Here is a 14,308-nt window from a genome sequence, read left to right as displayed (position 1 = left end):
AAACCGGCCATACTCACGCACGAGCAAGTTACTAATAATGGATTGGAGGTAAGACAAATATGACGCCAATCGGTCCCGGAAGAAAACAATATTTAAAATCAAACGTGCGTGGCAGGATTTCGATTTTATAATATAAAATTATACATAAAATATAATCGCGTGTACCAAAATTCAATATTGAAGCGAAGATTCCTTGAAATACATTGGAAAATCATCGACCCAATGCCATTTGTATTAAATGCTATTTCTCAACTACTAAGAATTCAATATTTTGCATTCCGTGACCTATCACCTTAGTTATTTGAGATTAAATATCGCCCAATGTTAAAATTTCAAAGTATTGGAATGAAATTTTGTGTCTAAGTCCAAACATCTAGCCTTGCCACGATCATTTGATTCTGCTACTTTCGAAAATCAAAATTACGTTCGAATTCAGAGAGCTTTCCGATTGACGGTTTAGTAGCGAATTGATTACCCACTTCCGGCACGTGACCTCCACCAAATCGGCCTCCAACGGTTGCTATCTATAGTTGGTTACCACGATAACTATGGAGCTTATTTTTTCGGAATTCCGGCCGGAAGTGGGTAAACCCGATGGACTACGCGCGAGGCAGTTATTTCGAATCTAGGGTACGAGCTGCCTATATTATCTTTGTTGTGACCTCAAATATCTGATACTCATAATACTTCAGGTAAGAAGTCAAGCCATATTTTAAGCTTTTGGTAACTGTTGTTAAACTTGTTGTTTGAATTTTTATATCGTTTCCTCATAAGTTATAATTCCGCGCCTTTAAGATAGTAATGGTCAACGCCGTTATCCGGATGACCCATCATTAAATGAAAAACATTTACTAAAATTTAAGGTCAGATATTGAAAACCAGGTTAGGTCGGTTTCAATGCTTGCGTTGACCAATAAAATTTAGATAAATTCGTATGTTCTTCAGATTCTGACTAAAAATAATTGATTATTCCTGAACCTTGGGAGTAATTCGCGGCCGTAAACTATCGCTACGCTATCTTTGGTTTGCCATCGAAACCTAGATAGGTAGAGGCTAAAGCAGACGCTATTAGTTTTTCCTCATCATTATTCGTAAATTTGACTTTATAAATAATGATACTCGCATTTTAATATAATTTTTGCATCTTTTGCTTATATTTTGATGTTTATTAAGAAAAAAGTTCTTATGACTTTTTAATTTGTCTGTAGCAGACGCTAGATCGTAGGCGCTACCTCGGTGTAGCTAGCGCCGTTACGCCACCTAGACTCGTTTCGGTCGCGAATAAAGCTTGGAAATAAGAGGATGGTTTCCTTCATTAATAATCTAATAATCAGTTAGGCTAATACCCAAGTCACCAACTTAGGTCCAAGTCATCTAGCGACTCATAATGCCTTTAAATCAAGTGGCCGGGGTACAATTAGTAGGACGGTGGTGGAAAGCCCTTCATGTCACGCGAGCCAACACTAACTATTACCGTTAACCTTAAAAAGTTTTTATGGAAAGGGGAAACCCCTTTTAACCAGTGAGGAGAGAGCTTGCACAACGCAGAAGTTGTTCCGAGTTATCACCCAGTGCGACAGGCTGGAATCAAACCCGGCTCCTCTTGCTGCGAGGCGAAAGTGCTAACCACTCTGCCACCCCATAGACTACCAAGTAGCTCCAGAGGTTCAAACGATTTTCACACCATAAGCTCTCCTATTTTTTGCCAGTTTCATATACAGATGGCACCAAGCGCGTTTTGAACCCTTTTGGGTAGCGTAGCTAGAGCAGCTTCGCAGTAAATGATGAGGACTACATGTAACTCTTCAGCTCTCAAGTATACTACCTTGATTACTCGTAGAATATAATATAAGCAAAATTTAATTAACTTCTGTTATAACGTGAAAAACCTTATTACTTTTATTAGACCTCTGGAGGTGTGGTACTTTAAGTATATTTAGCAAAAACCTTTTTAGCCTTGGCGAGATTTGTCTTTTTTTTGTACGGTTTAGTACTTTCGAAATTAGCTTTTTATCGCACCTTTGCTTTATTTTGGAAGAAGCCTGTTCAGGTTTACCAATTTTAAATCTGAACCGCACTAAAGGACATTACAATGTACAGTAGAAACACCTCAAAATTTCAATAACTTCGCACCGAAAAATCGTTCGGTAAGTAGCTTTTGTCCTTTTGGAAGTCAAATGTCTCGAGAAAATATTTAAGGTTAACGTTGTCGGCGGTTTTATTTCTAACGCCTAGATCCAAAAATTTGGACTACGGGAGAAAACCGTTAATTTGGCTAAAATCTGGAGTTTGTGAATTTTCGTGTTAAGACTGTCTAATATAGGCGTCAATTTTCAAGCCTCTGATATCACGAAGTAATTCTCCCCTTACTATGAAAGGTCCCAATCAGCATTTGTTTTTGATGAATTGTTAAATTTCAGGTAACCCTTCCTCTTGAAACGTTGACGTATAAAAAGAAATTCCCGGTATCATTTGGACATTTTTCGAGACTACTGGCCACAACAAATTAATGCGTATGCTTGCAAGAAATCTTGCAATCTCGTTAATTTGACAGTTTCAAAACATTTGATGCTTTTGATGTAGTGTTTAATAATAATTAAATATGACCGCTCCATTAAAACCTTAAAGTTAACTGGTGCTTAACTGTTTTTATACAAAATTTTGCTTTGCTTTTTTAAGTAACTTTAAAAACTCCATGTTAATGGGTATGTTAAACGTACTAACTATATATCATATTATTATGATTATTATTGTTCTTAAAAAAGGAGAGTTTCGCGTCAACTTGACACACCTATACGTCCCTTTCACTACGTTCTAAGCAACGATAAAACATCAAGTTCAAACAATAGAATGAACCCATTATTGATTTTTCCGATTAACACTTGTAAGTTTGAAATGTATCGTTCGCCAAACAATTACGCGTTTGCTTTCCAATATTTCTACTACATTACTATCAAACGAAAATTTAACTACGCCTAAGTGATATTAAAAGAAGTAATGATGTCCTACCTGCGCAACGTTTTCGAAATGCTCATGACTCCTTTGTAAAGCTCTTGACCTCTGCAAATTCTTCCCGACACCTGTATTTTTCCTTAGAAACACTTCGCCGTGGTTTTGTAACCAGTCTAGTACCTAATTTGTAATTAGAAATGTCAATAAGAAACCACAATTTACACACTGCGCGAATCCGGTGAAATCGACGTATACCTGCTTGACGTCCTCTTGAAAGAGTCCCAAAGCCAACCTTTGGTGTAGTTTCACCTTTTTTCCGTGCCACAGAGATTCTAAATTTCTATGTTGACCTAATATCTGGTGTATAACTGCAAGTACGTGTTTCGCGCCTTCCGAATAATCGGCCGCCGGGTTCGTGTAATGGCTGTTTCCCTGACGGTGAATAATTTGCAGACTTTCCAAAATGGCTTTGCCTTCATTCATCATCTGCGATTAACAGAAATGGAGAGTTTTAATTTTTGGGACGATACACAAAAAAACCAACTTAAAAAAAACAATAAAAAACACGTACGTGTTTTCGAGGAGCCATCTCCTTTTGTTGATGGCAAGTTTGGACCAGGTGATCCAATTGATACAATAATTTTTTACTGGTACTATGCACCTTTAGATTACCACCATCAGAACCAAGCACCAAAAGAACCAGAAAATACAACCAATACCACCATTAGTTTCAAACAAACCCCCATTCCAAAAACCACAGATAATGACGATATAAGATTTTGTAGAGCATCATAATAAATGTTTACGAATTATAAAAGAATACCGAGACATGTTTGATATCTAAATTCATGAATCAACAAATCTGAATTATCTGATACACGAGCCGAGCGAAAATGAAATATCTAAAACGGCATTCATAGACGACAACAACTTATAATAAAAATACAATTTCATTTTTATGTACTGAAATTATTTTCGTCATTCAACGATGGTAGCCATTATATCATTTATAACTAAGGAATTTGATAAAATGTTTTAATGGGGTTTGCACGTTTCAGCATCTAAGTCTGGTTCAGTAGCCACACAATATTTGAGCCTAAAGTTGGTTTGCTGGAAAACAAATGTCCGCGTGCCTCAGAGATGGACTGAAGAATTCATGGATACTCCGACGACAATAACATTAATCAACTTACTATATGAAATTTTTAAACAACGATGTTGTCTTTTTAGTGGCCTTTTATTCAGAAAATCAAGATATTATTCAGTCAAACGTTGCGTAATCCGGACATGTACTAGTTAACTAACTCCTGCGACGGCTTGTGCTACTACGATCTAACGAAATAAATCTTATATATCCATAATAGAACCCAACTCTTAAAAACTCGTTATCAAATTTGTATTCACCAAGCAGAAAGTAATCACCACAACTATACCTACACCAAGTAACAGTGCTTTGGCTAATGCGTTACCCTTCAATGATTTGTAAGTGAAATAAGTTACCTCAGTATAGGCCTGGCACATAGTTTCATACAGTGTCTGATGCTGGTGTATCAAATCCTCCAGCTCAGTCACTTCTCTAGGCACAACTGTAAGTTCGCATCCTTTGCTCCAGGGAGCAACGTTGCTTAAGTACTGCAAAATTTACAATTTATTCAGCGATATTACGTTATTTGAACGAGTAAGCGTGATAGGTACCTGTTCGGCTTTTTGGTGGAAGACTACGGATAAAGCGAGAACTGTGGTTCTTTCATCGAGGCCCGCAGCAAACTCTTTCCAGGCGCGATCAAGGCGTGTTGCTACCTGTTGCAAAATGGCAGCAGCGTAATGGCCCCCTTCTATCATTCTTGCAGCCACAGTTAAAATACGGTTTATATTTATGTAAACATTCTGAAAGAGACGAGTTTAGTTAAATAATACGTTTCAATGAAGGGGCGCAGTGCTCGTACCATGGACGCCATTGTAAAATGGTTATGCTCTTCTTGAAGCTCTTTCGCCTCTTGAAAAGATCGACCTATCTCAACATAACTGACTAGAAAAAGGTCCCTATTATGGTAAATCCACTCAAGCATCTTTGAAAAAAAGAGAATGTTTTATTAATGGGGAACTTCTGCATCATTAAATTAAAATAGCTTAACGTAAATATTAGTATGGCGCAACAACCATCAAATTTAATTACGTTAAGTCATCGGAAACGTTTTGAGCTATTGGTACATTACCTTTTGCGCATCCTGGTCTAATAGCCTGAGCTGTAAACACTGGTCTAATTTTACTTTTCTCAAATGCCAGTATTGCAACAACTGCTGTCTAGCTACATGGACATTTTCTAAAAGGCGTACTACGCTAGGTATTGCATTTTGAAAATCGGCATTTCCTCCCATACCCGGAGGAACACTGTCTCTACTGGAGTAACCAGAGTCACACGATCCTCCGCTGCTTCCGCCTGTTAAGAGACTCAGCCTAGAAACAAACGAACGCAAAATTTAACAATCGTTTTTAAGGAAACGTTCACGGGCAATGTACGCTTCGTCTACCTGTGAAGTACTTGCTGTCCTTCGAGGTCTACGTCCTCGACGGGAACCTGCATCATCCACTTCTTCATACCCCCATGCTCCTCAATCATCATCTTGGCACCGGAAATATCACCAGCGAAATCATCGCAAATTAGGTCTTCTTTGACGCACTCCATTCGATCGAGCAGATCAGTGGCTTTCCATACAAAATTTTCATAGGCCTATTAGCGGAACGAAGCATTTTCAAAATGTCATATATTATCGTATAAAATTGAAGAAAATATATTTAACAGTCCTCACCAATCTTAACTCGATCCATTGGTTGTGGTCATAAGGCAAAGTTCCGTCTAAATCACTGGTTAATTGAGAGGCATCGATGTACTTGGGAAGGGTTTCAACAGATATCATACTTGTCTGTAACGTAAGAATACACGATTAATAAACTAAGTTTTGTTTGGTCAAACGCGCGTTCTTTACCTCGAACTTGTACTTAGAACTGCCAATACTTGTTCGTTGTTTCTGCCAGAAGTTTTCCGGTTTTATTATATACGCCGTGTGAATTTTAGCTGGAAAACTTTCTTGTAGCACCTTAAGAATGGGTTTGACAGTGTTCCAAGTTGTTCCGCGCATATCGACGACAACGGAGAAACCAAGTTCTTTAGCTTCATCACTGAAAATAGTATTTTTCGTTAGTCGACATAGTTAAGATACATATCGTAGTAATTTAACGTTATCGTGTAATTTACCATGGTACGCTTGCTAGGTAGGCGAGGAGGCGTCGCATGTCTTCGACCTTTAACCTTTCAGGCCGCGTCCTGGCTGGAAACGTCAGAACCGGACCTCCACGCCTGTCTCGGCCGCCTTTAATATCAAGTATTTAGATTTTAATTTTTAACAAACGAAATAACATAAAATGGGGCAGCACCAGGAAGGTGTCTGCGAACATATACTAAAGCGCTTTTTACCAGATAGTATGGCAATCTTCTCTTGCAATAGTCCCAGCATGTGTCCAGCTCTAAGGCCCTCCAGCCTTCTCGTACCTATAATATAGAAGAAAAAAAAGATTCGTTTATAATAGCAGAAATATAGTATTATAGTTACAACAAAAGCAGACCGAAAAGGGCTTATAGCTCCGCGGAGTATTCCATTAATGTCACAGGAATAAATATTATTTATATTGTTTTCATTTTGCGACTCATGATGTCGCCCATGTTTTTTACCAACTGAGAAAAATCGATAACCTTGATGCCGTTGATTATTAAAGGCACAGCTGTGACGTAACAGGATTCAAAAAACGTCTTAAAACCAAAGAACTATATATAACGCAAAGGAAATCCTGGAAGTGATATTACATGTTTGGAATGTATTTACGGTTCTAAGAAACATGCCTATACGATTGCCCGAGAGAACGGCTACGCTGTTTCTCCTCGCCCAAATTTACATATATTGGCCATCAAAAGTATAGGTAGGAAATATCGACAGAAAAATGTGGTAAGAGATTAAGAGCATATTTCAAGCCTTTTTTATGCACTCTAATTTCGACAGTTTGGGCTCCCCTACGCCATAAAACCCAATATATTCTCATTCCATCCTAAAACCTTCGAAAATGAGAAACACTCAACGGAAGAAGATTATTCCGGTCTAGGAAAGTTGCGGTTTTTAATACTAGAATAAATATTTGATGCCGTTACGACATCGCTTCCCCGAGAGTTCCTCAAATTCATCGCGTATCCACTTTGCAAGATTTCCCAGATCTACACATAAGTAACAAAACACTAGCTTCATGTAAAAATGTGATTGAAAAATTGTGTTATTTTTTTAATCTAAAAATGGAATGTTTTCATGATCGTGATCCAGTCAGTTCGTGCACGCACACTCTGAAGTCATTAATGACTGTTTAATTTCCCCGCAGTGCTCACGCTTCTTACTGGGAAATGTACTTCAGCTTCAAATTTATACCGGGTGTTTCAAAAGGTTATGCAAAACTTTTAAGGATTTGTAGGAAGTAGGCTGCAACAAGCGAATAACCAAGCAGCAGGGACTTTAAATACTGTTTAAGTATTTTTACGCTGGTTACCTCGATTTGTTTACAAAGTCCTTTTTACCTATCACACGAACCCAAACCTTAATGTTCGCATTTCCCTGCTGCTTGGTTTTGCGCTCGTTGCAGCCTACTTCCAGGTGCTAGTAGGTCACACTTTGAAGCTCTCTGGCGCTCTTTTAACTAATCGTAGGAAAATGGGGGGAAAACAGGTATACTTCTCAACTCACCCCCTACAACTCCTTCAAATTTTTGCTCAACCATTTGAAACACCCTGTATAAGCCGTTGTTTACGCGAAATTGGAGTATATGCAATTCTTAGAATTATTTTGCTCTTTAAATTAAAACCATTCCATCGTAGTACGCTTCTTGTAGATTCGTCGCGTATCAACCATTTCAATCGATAACTGGATTGTTGTTGATTTGTAGATTGGGTTTCTCCCATTTCTGACAGGCTTAAATGGATTTCGAGAAAAACTATACAGTCTATGACGTTCCAAATTTGTTTCTCTCCCACACACAAAGCGAAATGTTCCAGCCCAAAAATATTAATACTTTAATCGTCAGAAGCACGTGCCTGTTTAACCATACGGAAGAACTTTCAAAATTCGGCTAGCTTACGACCTCGTTCGTGCACGCCGTCAGAAAAATAACGATATTTGTTGACCGAAAATTAAAAAAAAAAACAGCTTGTAAGATCAACGAAATTAACTCTATTAATTATATAACCCGGAACCAGTATCATTATGGTCTCACTTCGGAAAAAATTCAAACCTTTATTTAGCCTTAAAACGTAATGCGTCAAAAGTCCAGCATCATTTGTCTGTACGCGCAATGTTTTTGGGGCAAAAAGGCCCCAAAATTAGTTTTTCGCTAATAGTATTGCATTTAGAGCTTTGAAATCTATTTCACATGCCACGCGATATCATTGAAATTGAGATTGTGCAAAAGCGATTGCATGGATGAAAACATTTCATTGTAAGGAATAGCATGGCTTTAATTTTATAATATTTTCTCTAAATGCAATACTAATGTGGATATTAGCGGGAAAAACATTTTTGGGGCTTTTTTACCGCCCATTAAACATTGTCCCTATACCTTTGAGGTATTAATTTTTAAGACTAAATAAAGATGCACGCCAAAATCGAAGCAGCTTGCAATTTTTACTGAAAATATTTGATTACTGGACTATATAATAGATAATGCATTTTTGCACAGGATTGTGACTAAGCTGGATAAGTCGATTTATTCCCATATCTAGAGATTGAGTTTGTAGGTAAAACCACGGCACCCATGTAACGTTGCACTCTTGACAATTATCACGATAGATGAACAATTTCAGTTTGTTTTCAAACTTAATTTCAAGATCACTGTACACAATAGTTGGACTTTTAAATATAAATAAGGTGGTTAAATCGTTTCCCAATGAAAATAAAAGGAAGCGATTCCATTGGCTGATTTGAAAACAGCCTCCCAAGTTCTTTGAACTGAATCTCTTCTACAGCTTCGGAATTTTTTTGGCACGATCGGAACTTATTGTTTTAGGGGTGGATTTGCGAAGAAACATTACAAATGATCTGTCAAAGCAATATTTTTTCTTACTTTATATTGAGCGAAATAGAAAAACCAGTCGTGTGTTTTTCCTTTAAAGTTCTTTTCCGACAGTGATTTTGCCCTTCTTTAAACACATTTCTTTTACTATATTTCCAAAGTAACCTAGAGCTTTAGAGCTGAATTTTCACGCTAGAGAGCGAACTCTATACGAAAGAAACATTGACTTGAAGTTCAATTTGTCAAATGTCACACGAGAATCTTTAGTCACTCACGAAAAAAAAAGGAATTTAAGTAAAAAATTTCTAAAAAAAAGTCCGACTTGTAAGAAAAACAAATTAGAGAATTGAATACGGATTGATATGGTCAAATTTGTTGAATAATGCGGTCTAATACGTTTGATTCAATTCGCAATAGTGTTTGGACTTGAAATGTGATAGAGAGCCATTTACTTTTCAAATTGTACAACTACATTGAAAATCTAACGGTTCTCTAGATAATTTCTCAATGACCTCGAAGATTCAAGGTTAACCGGAATTTCATTTAACATAACGGTTTAAGAGATAATTTTTAGTGTTGTAAGACGGATAATGTTCCGTATTTTTCCGAAAAAATGTTTTCATTCCATGATTAGTCTAACATTGTTTGCAAATAAAGCGGCCTTTTAGACTAATTTTTTCGAATCTAAAAGTAAAACTAAACCTCTAGACTATAGCTTGAAACTGATTAACAATATTACTATTAATGTTTTTTAGTATAAACTGATTAACAATGTAACACTATTAATGTTTTTTTAGTATAAACTGATTAACAATGTAACACTATTAATGTTTTGTAGTATGTTTACTCTTATTAGACATTTTATATCGATAAAAGTTAAAAAATTAAAATCCTTTCAATTTTTTTATTTTTCCGGAAACTTTTCTGGAAATTTTTCCGCATTTTAATTTTCTGGAAAATTAACAACACTCTAATTTTTAAATGACCTTGAAGACGTGGCTCAATATCATACGAATATTTATTATCCAAGAGCTATGTGACCTGAAAAGTTTAGCAAAAACAGATTTTGAACTATTATCCCCGGATCGTTTTCGAGAGGACACCCTGTATTTCGATAACAATGAACGGCTTAGCGCTACAGGGTTGACCCTTTCGACTTTTATACAATATTTCCCAAAGAGAGAGGAGTTTTTTTCTGATATTATTTGACAAGGCGAGAGAAAGAGAAGATTGACGTAAGTCGGGCCATCCCAAGAAGACACTACGAATTCTACACGAGGACCGCGTCAGATTTATACAGCGGGGAAATTCTTCTAAACTTAACCGTAAAGTATAGCGGGTCTAGAGGAGAATGATAGACCTAGGTAAGAGCAAAAAATGGAGACAACATCCAAAGTTTTTAGGGTGAAAGCGTATCGCGTAAAAACAGGAGCCGCGAAAAAGTTTTACTATGGCTCTTAGCCTACCGTGTTAGAAAGAAGTCAGCCCGGGCCTTAACTGCTTCGTAGAGATAGCTATATGTCGGCGTGGCGTCAACATTGAGTCTACGAGCTTCAAAAGCACCAAAACACGTGTAACGTTGACAAGTTGGTTCAGCCTAAAATATAGATCCGGCGACACGGACAAACCAGGGCTTAAAGGCCTAGGTTTTCTTCAACCTGTCCCCCTTTAAATTAGGCCAACATGTTCAGCGGTTGGCCTACCACCAGGGTATTTGTGCTCCACTAAGTTAATTTAAAGGGGGACAGGCAGAAAAAAACCTAGGCCAGTAAGAATGATGTTGGGAGGATATTTTTTCGGCTAAGACCTTGTGATCGGACCAATCGTTTTATGACTTTATAATTCCAGACACTCGAGCGGAAAGCATCACAATCCAAACACCTGCGTGTACCTGGTTCGCTGGGGCGGCCAGTTTTTCGCGGCAAAAGCAGAAAACAAAATAGTCAGTGTAATCCCCTGTAGAATTAGATTTAAATGAAACCCAATGAAAAAAACTGTTTCATAAATCAAATTTTAAACAGTCAGATAAATGTATTTGATAGTGTTGAACAATAGACTTTGGAAACAGTTTTTCACTTAGAAGTTCTTTCAATTTCTTTGCTCAAAACTGGAAATCAAACTAAATGGAATAGCACTCAATCTGTGAATTGAGAGAGCTTTGCTTGGGATCCATCGCTACGTTTATATTACGTGGAACATTTACATCTTAGCGCGATAAGAGAAGCAACGTGCTAAGCGGTCTGAGGTGGCGGAAGTAAACAGACCACAAGCTCCGGGAAAATGTGGGATTTCGGTTAGAGCTAAAAAGAGACGAGCCCTTAGAGCGCCATCTAGTTGCCGGCAGCGAACTGAGTCCGCGATCGACCGCGCCTCCGAATCAGCAGCCCCGCCCGCTTGGATGATGTTGGCTTTCAGCTCCGGACTAAAACCTTCCATTACGGGAAAAAACTGTGAAAAAAATTGCGGATTTATAAATAAGGTTCGGAATATAAAGGGACGAGGTAAAGGCCCTCTCGCCGCGATAAACAAGTGGTCCCCGCTTTCGCGAATTTCGTTGGACGAGATCGAATCCTAGCAACAAGAGTCAAACCTCGTTATTCGAGATACAAATATCGCGTCTAGAATGAAATTGTGGAAAATTCCATTTAGATACAAAAAAAAACGTCACACAATTTACGCCCTTTCGCTTCAATCAGAGTTGCCATATATTTTCTGTTTAAAATTCCTGACTATTCCAGGTTTTCCCTGACTTATTTTGTGCCATTTAACCTATATTTTAGTAAAGGTTTACCATTTGCATTCGAAATTAAATTCCCTGACGTTGAAACCCATATTCATATTCCCCGACGTTGAAACCCATATTAATATTCCCCGACGTTGAAACCCATATTAATATTCCCCGACGTTGAAACCCATATTAATATTCCCCGACGTTGAGACCCCTATTAAAATTCCCCGACGTTGAGACCCATATTAAAATTCCCCGACGTTGAGACCCATATTAAAATTCCCCGACGTTGAGACCCCTATTAAAATTCCCCGACGTTGAGACCCCTATTAAAATTCCCCGACGTTGAGACCCCTATTAAAATTCCCCGACGTTGAGACCCCTATTAAAATTCCCCGACGTTGAGACCCCTATTAAAATTCCCCGACGTTGAGACCCCTATTAAAATTCCCCGACGTTGAGACCCCTATTAAAATTCCCCGACGTTGAGACCCCTATTAAAATTCCCCGACGTTGAGACCCATTTTCATACTCCTTGACAATGAGACCCATTTTCATACTCCTTGACAATGAGACCCATTTTCATACTCCTTGACAATGAGACCCATTTTCATACTCCTTGACAATGAGACCCATTTTCATACTCCTTGACAATGAGACCCATTTTCATACTCCTTGACAATGAGACCCATTTTCATACTCCTTGACAATGAGACCCATTTTCATACTCCTTGACAATGAGACCCATTTTCATACTCCTTGACAATGAGACCCATTTTCATACTCCTTGACAATGAGACCCATTTTCATACTCCTTGACAATGAGACCCATTTTCATACTCCTTGACAATGAGACCCATTTTCATACTCCTTGACAATGAGACCCATTTTCATACTCCTTGACAATGAGACCCATTTTCATACTCCTTGACAATGAGACCCATTTTCATACTCCTTGACAATGAGACCCATTTTCATACTCCTTGACAATGAGACCCATTTTCATACTCCTTGACAATGAGACCCATTTTCATACTCCTTGACAATGAGACCCATTTTCATACTCCTTGACAATGAGACCCATTTTCATACTCCTTGACAATGAGACCCATTTTCATACTCCTTGACAATGAGACCCATTTTCATACTCCTTGACAATGAGACCCATTTTCATACTCCTTGACAATGAGACCCATTTTCATACTCCTTGACAATGAGACCCATTTTCATACTCCTTGACAATGAGACCCATTTTCATACTCCTTGACAATGAGACCCATTTTCATACTCCTTGACAATGAGAACCATTTTCATACTCCTTGACAATGAGACCCATTTTCATACTCCTTGACAATGAGACCCATTTTCATATTCCTTGACAATGAGACCCATATTCATATTCCCTGACGTTGAGACCCATATTCATATTCCTTGACAATGAGACCCATATTCATATTCCCTGACGTTGAGACCCATTTTCATACTCCTTGACAATGAGACCCATATTCATATTCCCTGACGTTGAGACCCATATTCATATTCCATGACGTTGAGACCCATATTCATATTCCATGACGTTGAGACCCATATTCATATTCCATGACGTTGAGACCCATTTTCATATTCCTGGACAATGAGACCCATATGAAAATTCCTTGACTTTCCAGGAATTTCATGTTTTTGAGGTACTATCGCAACCTTGCCAATTTGTATCAATTCAACGATGGATGGCGATACCAGTGTAGAAAACCGCAGCTTTCTATCGTAAATATTCGACAAGATACGCGTTTTTTGTAACGCGCGTGACTTCACTATCGAAAAAAAATAACCCACCAAATATTGAAAAGGAAAGTCAATGGAATTAAGAATGAGATATCATAATATCAATTCAATGAAAATAGGATAAATTTGTTGATACGAAAGGCAAAGTTAATTTCTTTTGGCGAAAATCAATCAGACTACTCCAACCAGTTAGGCTCGTGTCTTGTACGCTGGAACCAAGAGACACGAGCGAGCCACGGCAGCTAGCTAACAAGGTTCCAGCAAAAGGCTGTAAATCAAACGCGTGACTCCCGAAGAAAAATCTTTTTATTTTATTGCGGGCCAGTCTTGTGGCGCGGCAAAGGCGATTACGTCACCGGTTTCTCTTTAAAGCCGACTAAAAAATAGGTTAGACAGACGGGAGTCGCCATTTATCCTACTTGTCAACCTAGGCTCCATTTAATCCAGGATGCGCGCGAGAGAGGGCATTAGGCAAAAGATATTCTCCGAAAGGGGCCCGCTAACGCCACTCTGTTGGAGATTTCCTTACAATATTTCGGAAAATTTTATCAAAATGACTATAATACAACGCATTGTTTAACAACAATATAACGTCACATCCTTAGCTTGACAATGCGAGTTGCTATAGTAAGTTGCAACCTTAAAAGGGTATAAATTCAATCCCTGTAAATAAAGTCAACCGCTTCATATTTAAAAGTGATAATTAAACCATTAGTGAACGTAACTATACGTATTTGGTAGTAC

At 38.0% G+C, this 14,308-nt stretch overlaps 1 protein-coding gene across 3 annotated transcripts in view; it reads right to left on the bottom strand.

Annotated features, from left to right (window-relative positions):
• Window positions 1-14,308, bottom strand: part of trio (trio Rho guanine nucleotide exchange factor) — a 146,997-nt gene that overhangs the window by 83,860 nt on the left and 48,829 nt on the right. For all 3 annotated transcript variants that reach the window (XM_090172527.1, XM_090172529.1, XM_090172528.1), the window contains exons 2-13: window positions 6,428-6,502; window positions 6,209-6,323; window positions 5,940-6,132; window positions 5,763-5,876; window positions 5,484-5,683; window positions 5,169-5,409; window positions 4,899-5,021; window positions 4,648-4,839; window positions 4,453-4,584; window positions 3,524-3,613; window positions 3,208-3,438; window positions 3,010-3,132 (exon numbers count right to left, since the gene is read on the bottom strand). In XM_090172527.1, coding sequence (XP_090028653.1) covers window positions 3,010-3,132; window positions 3,208-3,438; window positions 3,524-3,613; window positions 4,453-4,584; window positions 4,648-4,839; window positions 4,899-5,021; window positions 5,169-5,409; window positions 5,484-5,683; window positions 5,763-5,876; window positions 5,940-6,132; window positions 6,209-6,323; window positions 6,428-6,502 — 1,829 coding nt within the window. The remainder of the gene's footprint in view (window positions 1-3,009; window positions 3,133-3,207; window positions 3,439-3,523; window positions 3,614-4,452; window positions 4,585-4,647; window positions 4,840-4,898; window positions 5,022-5,168; window positions 5,410-5,483; window positions 5,684-5,762; window positions 5,877-5,939; window positions 6,133-6,208; window positions 6,324-6,427; window positions 6,503-14,308) is intronic.

This window comes from Leiobunum rupestre, chromosome 4, assembly GCF_980474605.1.
Source record: "Leiobunum rupestre chromosome 4, qqLeiRupe1.1.hap1, whole genome shotgun sequence".
Lineage (NCBI taxonomy): Eukaryota > Metazoa > Arthropoda > Arachnida > Opiliones > Sclerosomatidae > Leiobunum > Leiobunum rupestre.
Note: the sequence above shows the minus strand (reverse complement) of the source record. Positions and strands in the feature narration are given on the sequence as shown.